Consider the following 9,633-nt stretch of genomic DNA (forward strand, 5'->3'; position numbering starts at 1 on the left):
TTATCAGTCGCCATAAATCGGAAACCGGGAAACAACATATGAACAGAGAGTATGATTAAAATCCATGTCTCAGTTCATACGATATCTAGAATGGAGGAATATATGATCCCTTATCTAAAGGACACGTTTCTGATAAGATTAGAGTTCGACAATGGATTTTGAAAGCTACGATTGCTGATCAGGTTCTGAAGTCATACGCAGAATAGTTATTAGACTTATCCAAGTGGGAGACTGTTGGATTAGGTGTCTAAGCCCATAACTATTTTGGTATGTACTTGACCCGATTACGAGCATTGTCCTTTTGGGTTGCCTTCACCATAGCAACTGATAGGATGAATTAAGGAGAAAGAAGATTAATTATGATTTATTAATATATTATATGAATAATATATTAAAGGAGAAATCATATTGTTTAATTAATATTAGTCAAGAATTAGTTGAGAATTAATTTTGTGGCTAAAAGAGATTAATTAAATAAAAGGGACTGATACTGTAATTATAAGATAATTGCATAAATTGGGCTAATGGACTCCATAGAAGTTGGAGTGGATGAAATCTATGGGGAAACCCATTAGAATTCGTCGAAGGCCTCTAAAGAGGGAGTCCATGGGCTGCTTAGGGCCTAAGCAGTCAGATTAGGGTTTCCTGGTTGAAAACCCTAATAGCCTAAGTATAAAAGGAACCCTTAGGCCTCCGAAAATGGGTCCAACTCTTTAAGAGAAACCCTAGGACGTTTTTGGTGCCTCCTCCCTCTCTCCTTGTTCATCTTGTTGCTTATGGTGTTTGTGACTCCATTAGAGGTGCAACACTTGAGGCACTAAGCTTTCAGAAGTCAAGATCAAGAAGGATTGTGATTGTTATTGCTACATAACAATCAAGGTAATGATTCTACCCCTAATCATATGTCAATTTCAGATTTGTATGCTAGTCAATTAGGGTTTATTGCTTTGGTATTCAATGTTGTATGTTTACTTAGAAAAACCTAGATCAAAGCAATTAGGGTTGCATGAACACCATAGGAATGATGTTATGCTTATAATCCATCAATTAGCCCTTGGCCAGTCATTAATAGGTATTTTCATTTCTTTGGTTTCTCAACAAATATGTCATTAGAAATATTTGGTTTCTTAACAAATATGTCATTAGAAATAATCAGTTGTTTTTTGGATGAGTTACAAACGAATTTACAATTTTAGACTAGCATGTCATATTGTTTATTAGATGTCACAGACTCAAGACGTATACTAGGTCTTTTTTCTTCATTTTAAAATACATGTGTACATTAAATTAAATACAACAAACACTGATAATACAAAAAAAAAACATTAACTTACCAACTAACACGCCCCGTCCCTGAAAGAGAAGGCACATTTTCGACTCTTTAGAAATATATGGTTTCTCAACAAACATGTCAGTAGAAATAACATGTCTCGCCCTCAAGGAGAAGTCGCAGTTTCAACTCTTACCTCCGCTTTTTCCTTTTTCATTTTAAGTTATTACGTTTTAAAATATGTATTTGTGATTGACCAAGGGCTAAAACGAAATTTTGTCTAAAAAAACAATGGCAAATGGGGAACAAAAAAATGTTTGGACTAAACACAAACTTATACGTAAATGTTGGGGCTAAATGCAAACAGAAAAAATGTCAAACGGACACGTCATCATTACCTGTTGATGATCGGTCAAGGGCCCGAAAATGAAACGTTTTCTAAAATATAATGGCAAATGAAGAACAAAAAATAAAATTTGGGTTAAATCGAAACGAGGGTGTATAAATAATGGGTTTTAAGGTATTGACCCTTGAATTATTCGACTAAAAATACATTGTATTCGATGGTAAAATGCTAGTTTTGAGGCTAATTCTAAATATTCGACGTTTTCATCGACATCTCATTGTGGATGCTCTAAATAGAAAAATGAGGATGTGATTGAACACTATCCTTAACGATAATTACCCACCACTATGTCTGTAATTACCCACCACTATGTCTGGTTGGTGGATAAGATACTTTGATGATCTTAAATTACAAAGTGTGTACGCAAAAGGATCATACAATCCTTTCTAATGAATAATGTAGAAAGCATTGTTGTGTGATAGGAGAAAACCAATGAAAAAATCCATTCCAAAAACTTAACGGAAAATTAAACACCCCCTTTATATATGGTGCATATATTTCCTAATCGGTCACATATTCACTTCACTTCTTTTGGTTGACCACAGCTTCAACCCACGCTAGTTGTTTCTAATTAAATTGGCTATAAACATTTGGATGCACGGTATGCGATGAGTGTGGCCAAATGATTTTTGGCATTTTAGGCGTTGCATGATATTTACCATCATACCATACAATATTATAATGGGCTGAAATATTAAGAATTACCATTTTATCATATTTTTTGGGATTTCACATGGATTTGCGATAAAATGGTTTTGTATTTGTATTTGCAGTTTTTGGGATTAGTATTATTGTATAAACAACACCATTTTATCATATTTTTTGGGATTTCACATGGATTTGGGATAAAATGGTTTTGTATTTGTATTTGCAGTTTTTGTGATTAGTATTATTGTATAAACAACATTTAACCATTTTGTTGCGAGTTTGTATATATGGTTGATTGTTTTGATGTCAATCCAAATGTAGAGATCCTTTACATATTTTCCGTGTTTAGTTTATTATTACCATAAATTAAGGACATGTGTTATTTGCTTAGTATAATTTGCCATCGATGTATCTATTAAAGTAACATTAGGGTATGTTCTTGTCCATAATTACAATCGCCAACCTTAACATTGGATTATTTTTTCTTCTAGTGGTTTTCTTATGAAATTAGAAGGTTATTGAAAGTGCTTGGATAATTGACTAAGATAACTCTTTCTTTATCCAAATTCCATTCTTGTATAATGATATGCTACTTAACATGTTTCTCCATTGTACATGTAATGCCCATTGACCCTACAAGAGGGACAATCCTTTGACCTAAGTTATTTGTCGTGTTTGGTTGTTCGCAATCAAACTAGCCACATACAAAAGTGTACTCCAAATAAAACTTACTTCTATAATATTATGTCTAAGTCTTATGGCACTCATATAAATTCCAATTACACCAAATAGTTAACTGACACAAAATTATCGAGCAAAATTTACCCAAGTATAAGCTGAGAAAATTGATTTGTATTTAAATATTATTGTCATAACTAGGTAAATAACATTGTAATGGAAAGAAATAAAAGTATAATATTATAATATGTAAAAAAAAATAGAAGTCCATTGCTAATTTTTGCATTTAACCTTGGCCGCAAAAGTTTTGGTTGATTTGTCATTTTGATAACTTGTGGTTAAAAATGGTATCTAGGAGGTTCCTTGATTGTTATATTTTTATATAATCAATTAAAATTTCTTATTGGAGTACTGCAAAATTATTACTAAATTGCATAAGATACTTGAGAAAATTCGACAAAAATCAAATGAATCAACAATTTTATCAAATACGTCATAGTAATAAACCAACATGCAATTTTAGTTTTTAGGTTTTTTTAGACGTGCAACAACGATAAAAACTGGAATAGTTTAAGGGAAACTTTGATATTAACTAATAGTTCAGGGACTGAATGTATAATTTATCCAACGGATAAACTGTCACCATGCCCCAGCCACGGGTTTTGCAGAAGAAAGTGCAAATAATGAATGCTCTGCTTCTCCCTCCACCGTCCGCCACCACCGCTCGCTTCCTCCACGGCCTCAATTTCTCTCGACCATCACTCTCCACCTCCTCTTATAAGCACTCTCCTCTCCGTTCATCCGTCACCTCACTCTCCTTATCGGAAGACGATGTAGTTACAGAAGAGGACGGCGTTTCACCCTACTCCCACCGCCGGTACGACTTCACCCCTTTGCTCCAATTCCTCTCGAATTATAGCTCCGATGATAACGATTCAGCATACTCGGACCCAACCGACTCACAACTCGCCGAGTCATATCGATTAGTCCCAGCTTCACTATGGCATTACCTTCTCAAATCCCTAGCATCTTCTCCTTCTTTATCAACCTCGATTTCAACAACCTACGCGCTCGTTGATTGGCTCCACAAGCACAATCTCTGCTTCTCGTATGAATTACTGTACTCGATCTTAATCCACTCGCTCGGACACTCCGAGATGTTATACGAAGCTTTTTTGCTCTCACAGAAACAAACCCTAACTCCATTAACTTACAACGTTCTCATAGGTGCTTGCGCGCGAAACGATGACTTGGAGAAAGCCGTTATCCTGATGAACAAAATGCGCGGGGAGGGTTACCAGTCGGATTTTGTGAACTACAGTTTAATCATTCAATCACTGGTTCGTAACAACCAAATCGACTCGAATTTATTGGAGAAGTTATACGAAGAAATGATATCAGATGCAATCGAGCTAGATGTGCAGTTATTGAATGACATAGTTTTAGGATTCACGAAGTCAGGCGACGTTGACAGAGCTATGCAGTTTCTAGGTATGATTCAAGGGTATGGACTGACTCCCAAAACCTCCACCGTGGTTTCCATTATCTCAGAGCTGGGCAGTTTGGGGAGAGCTGAAGAGGCCGAAGCTGTTTTTGAAGAGATCAAAGAAGGCGGATTGAGACCTAGAACCAGAGCTTACAATGCTGTGCTAAAAGCATATGTGAAAAACGGTGATCTGAGGGATGCAGAGTGGATAGTGAATGAAATGGAGAAAAATGGTGTTTCTCCAGATGAACATACGTACAGCCTTTTGATTGATGCTTATGGAAACGCAGGCAGGTGGGAGAGTGCAAGAATCGTGTTGAAAGAGATGGAAGCAAACAACGTAAAGCCAAATTCATATGTTTTCAGTAGAATTATAGTGAGTTATCGTGACAGAGGTGAGTGGCAAAGATTGTTTCAAGTTCTAAAGGAGATGCAGAAGTGTGGTGTGAAACCAGATAGACAATTCTACAATGTTATGATTGATACATTTGGTAAGTACAATTGTCTTGATCATGCATTGGGTATATTGGAAAGAATGAGAAATGAAGTGATTGAGCCTGATAATGTTACCTGGAACACACTTATTGATTGTCATTGTAAATCTGGAGACCATAATAAAGCAGAGGAACTGTTTGATGAAATGCAGCAAAGAGGGTGTTTGCCTTGTATTGCAACATATAACATCATGATCAACTCATTTGGTGAACAGGAAAGGTGGGAGGGAGTACGTAGCTTGTTGAGAAAGATGAAAACTCAAAACTTGCAGCCTAATGTCATAACTTATACTACACTAGTTGACATATATGGACAATCCGGAAGGTTCATGGATGCCACTGAATGCTTGGAGGATATGAAAGCTTCTGGCTTGAAGCCAACTTCAACAATTTATAACGCCTTGATTAATGCATATGCTCAAAGGGTATTTTCGTATTTTCATCATTTAGTTTCTTGATCATTGTCACAATTCACAATCACATCTTCATGAATCATAATTAAAGTTTGTTTTCTTGAGCAGGGTTTATCTGATGATGCACTGAATGCATTTAGGATGATGAGAAGCGATGGTTTAAAGCCTAGTAATTTAGCTCTTAATGCATTAATAAATGCGTTTTGTGAAGATAGAAGAGATGTTGAAGCCTTTGCAATTTTGAGATCAATGAAGGAAAATGTAAGGGGATGTTTCTTTTTAACTAAACAAGCTTAATGAGTTCAGCACTTCAATATAAATTTGATATATTTTCAATAACAGGACTTGAAGCCGGATGTGGTGACATATACTACTCTTATGAAAGCTTTAATTCGCGTGGAGAAATTTGATGAGGTATTATCGGATTGGTAGTGTTAAAAAAGTGAAATTTGATTAAAGTTGAAAAATAGCCCCTTTAAAATACAAGATGTTACGTTTCAGGTCCCTGGAGTTTATGAAGAAATGATAATGTCTGGATGCACTCCTGACCGGAAAGCTAGGGCTAAGTTACGGTCTGCATTGAAGTATATGAGACAACGATTGAAATCACAAACCCTTTAGCCAGGGGTCACCACTTTGTGGGTCCTACTTTCTGTCTCAACAAATGAGCATACAGATAAAAAGCTTGTTACGTTTGTAGCATACTTGCACATAACTTGATATTGTAACATCAACATGCAACAAAACAACCATTTTTTGATACACATATTTGAAGTGACTTGAAAAATCATTATTACACAACTTTCTTGTTGTATTATTGATTTCATGGAGTAACGGGAGGCATATTGGATCTACTGCTACTACTCTTTGGGATCCTGGAACAGAACATAAACATCAACAAAATTGAAGATAGCAAGAACAGTCTGAAATATGTTCTCATCTCCTGCAAACCAATCTCAAGCAACTCTGTTTTTTCTGCATATCTGTTTTTCCTTTCTATTAAATACCCTTTCAAATAATCATCAATAGAGATCAAATTATCCACGTTAAAAGGAGCCCTATCTTCCACAAACTTCATCTTCATCTCATGTGCTCCCATTTCAAACATACTGAAAAATGCAGCAGACCACTCGTTCACAACTCTCTGCAATTTTTTTAATGTTATAACAAACACCAATTATTAAGTAAATTACAAATTTGGTCCCTGTTCAGTCCAATTTTTTTAAATCTTCCCAAAGTCGCCTACAGATTTGGTTTTTGTTATGCCATTGGTCCCATGTAAAATGACCTTTTTACCTTTATGTTATTTTTTAACTTTTTCAATTATTTGTGTAATTTGATATTATTATTAAATATGTAAGACTTCTTGAAAGGGGATGTGGGTTGTGGGTCCTACATATCTAATAATAATATCAAATTACACAGATAATGGAACCAGTACGGAAAAAAAAAAAAAAAAAAAACCAAACTTAGGAATGATTTCAAAAAATGGACTGAACTTGCTATTTTGAGTAAAGGTACAGGGACCATATTTGTAACTTATAACCGGAGCCACGTTGTTAATTATGAAATCAAAATTTTGTACATTGAAGGTAGGTTGGTCAACAGGATTGAACATTTTGAAGCAGTCTTTATAGGATGCTTTTTCATCTCCATATATCTGGCATTAATTAAACGATATATATATGTCACAAAATAACCATAAAAAATAGTGTTGTGGAGTTTATAAATCATAAACCTCGAATGTGAAAGCCATGGGGATGTTTGCAACTTCAAACATGTAATCTGTTGTTGTGCCATGTGCTAGATACCTATCAAACACATGTATGTATTATTATTAAAAAAAAAAAACATTGTGTTTTCATATTTTGAAAGAATAAGAAAAGGAAAAAAGGAATACTAAACTAACCCAACAGATCCTCCCCCTGATCCAACCACACAACGATCTTCACAGTGAAGGTGATTCAATGTTTCAAGCATCAACTTCATTTTCTCGGATTGCTCACCAGGAGGTGTAGTGTTTTTATGATCATAAGGCATAAACAGAGCCTAGAAAAAAAAAATTAAAATTAATCATAAAAAAAGACCAAAAGTCAAAGATTTTGATTGACCTCCATTCCAGAATGCACGTTGACCCACATATGTGGATGAAATGATCTTGAAAGCTTCCTCATCATTTGAGCTTCAGGCTCACTAAAAGGACCACTCCCTGGATTCTCTTCATTAGGATCAAAATCCTGAAATATTTTTAACTTTTAAGGTTATCATTTGTTTAACTAATTAAGGTACGTTGTTTCATATCATATAATCATATTCATAATCAGACCTTTTCTTTTTTTCCCCAATCTACACTCCAATTTCTATTGAGATCAACTCCTCTCCCTGAAAAGTAAAAGTTTAAAATCAATAATAATAAAAAAATTACAACATATATTAATATAAAACACTAAACTGGAAGAGAAAGACCATTTCTGCGTTCACAAAGCTCTCCAGCTTCAACCTTTTTGCGTCCATTCAAGTTTTCAATTGGCACCACCTGAGAGATACATAGAGATTAACATAATATAATATAATATAATATAATATATCATGAAATCTGTGAATGTTTTGTGTTCGTGAAAAAATATATTAGAAAAAGAGAAGGAAATTAACCTTTATAATAGTATTCTGGAGGGTTCTGTTGAGCAAGAGTGGATTCCTTTTAGGTAAAGTTTGGTCTTCACTCAAGATGTAGAGGATCTTGAGTGCAAGTTCAGATGTAATAAGCTCTCGTGCATGCTGCCCAAAACTCTGGAAGACAAGTAATCATCTGTCAAAAAGATCAGCTACCAATCATAACCTCAGACAACATAACATATTGTCTATATTTCCTTACATGTGATGTGATTTTGTGAATGAACTTACAAGAAGGATTCTGAACTTTGACTTGTCTTCTTCAATCTCATGTATCTTCTGGCAAAATGTAACTACATTGAGATCAGCCTGGTAGCCCCTGTTTGAACTTGTAAGTGTCTCCATCTGTTGGAAAGTCAAACAAGTGTAAATGCTAGAAAAAGGGAAGATGATGAAGATCAAAACTCACATGGAATCTATCTTGGTGACGATGAACCAGTTTTTTTATCTCTTCCATTAATGTGGCACTGAAAAAAGGAGCAACGATAAGCAAGTGTTATCTAAATTGATACTTCAAACAATGTCTATCATGTGTCATACAATCAACGATCGAGAAACAATTGCCCTAGATTCAAAGCCAAATGAAATGAATACGTACGTTTTTCGGTTTTTGGATAAATGTTAGAATAAATATATAAGACGCTGTGAAGAGGTGCTGAGTTTTACCTAGTGTGATAAAGATCACGAGTGATAGGCGTGATTGAAGGCTGTCGTTGTTGATGCGAGACATAATTAACGTTCCTTCTACAATCAACGATCGAGAAACAAGCATAGAACAATATCAAACAGAAGGGTAAAATCGTGAAACGGAGACGACGATGACGAATAGGAAAAAGCGCCATCTGAATCATCAAAATTCAACAGTTTCTGTTTCTCCCCATCAATTGAGGTTTACCAATACAGCAAGGTTTTCAACTTCGTGATCAATTGAAGTATGTATGAGAGTTGAATTCGGTTTCAAATGTAAAGAGAAAGAGATGGATCTATAAAGAGAAAGACATGGCGAATTTTGTCGGGTTAGTTTTCCTTCCAAGAGAGTCCGCTAGGTGTGTTTTTCTTTGGAAAACGACTATGACGCAAAATCGAATTATTTGGAATGTGTCTTCCTATTTTCGCTATAAGAATGCATTAACCATAGGCCTTAGTTGAGATAATCGTCAATTTTAAACAACGATAACATATTTGTCATTGACGTACCACAAAGTTGTTAATGAAAATCTGAAAATAATTCAAGAAATTTTCTGCCTACTTTTAAAAAAAGTAAGGTTTAAAAGTACCAAAAAATAGCAATATACTTTAAACTTAACATACATCAATGCTCTATTGAGAAATCTTCATCTCTTTCTAATACCTTTATGTTCGGTGGAGAGTCCAGACCGAAAGTCAACCGAGGTCCACCATATAATAAATACAATTAAAATAAAAAAAAGTTAAAAGTAATAAAAAAAATAGAATAACATTAAAACCTTGAACTAAATGTCGATCTACAATTGTTTTCTACAAGGTGCCGTAATTTGAAAACGATTCCTAAAATGTTCATTTTTTTATTATTTAATAAATTATCT

At 34.7% G+C, this 9,633-nt stretch overlaps 2 protein-coding genes across 2 annotated transcripts; one reads left to right on the forward strand and one right to left on the reverse strand.

Annotated features, from left to right (window-relative positions):
* Positions 1-3,674: 3,674 nt before the first annotated feature.
* Positions 3,675-6,159, forward strand: LOC145131164 (uncharacterized). The gene is made up of 4 exons (XM_079065892.1): positions 3,675-5,407; positions 5,504-5,656; positions 5,738-5,809; positions 5,897-6,159. Exons 1-4 carry the CDS (start codon positions 3,686-3,688, stop codon positions 6,014-6,016), a joined length of 2,067 nt encoding a protein of 688 aa, XP_078922018.1. The 5' UTR covers positions 3,675-3,685; the 3' UTR covers positions 6,017-6,159.
* LOC145131165 (uncharacterized) lies at positions 6,081-9,139 on the reverse strand. Its single transcript, XM_079065893.1, has 11 exons — positions 8,735-9,139; positions 8,478-8,535; positions 8,300-8,413; positions 8,048-8,185; positions 7,862-7,931; positions 7,722-7,777; positions 7,507-7,632; positions 7,305-7,444; positions 7,134-7,206; positions 6,981-7,055; positions 6,081-6,539 (listed from the first exon to the last, which is right to left on the reverse strand). The coding sequence occupies exons 1-11, from the start codon at positions 8,917-8,919 to the stop codon at positions 6,219-6,221; spliced, it is 1,356 nt and encodes a 451-aa protein (XP_078922019.1). The 5' UTR covers positions 8,920-9,139; the 3' UTR covers positions 6,081-6,218.
* Positions 9,140-9,633: the final 494 nt, after the last annotated feature.

Source organism: Lactuca virosa, chromosome 8 (genome assembly GCF_052849685.1).
Source record: "Lactuca virosa cultivar CGN04683 chromosome 8, Lactuca_virosa_CGN04683_v6, whole genome shotgun sequence".
NCBI classification, from domain to species: Eukaryota; Viridiplantae; Streptophyta; class Magnoliopsida; order Asterales; family Asteraceae; genus Lactuca; species Lactuca virosa.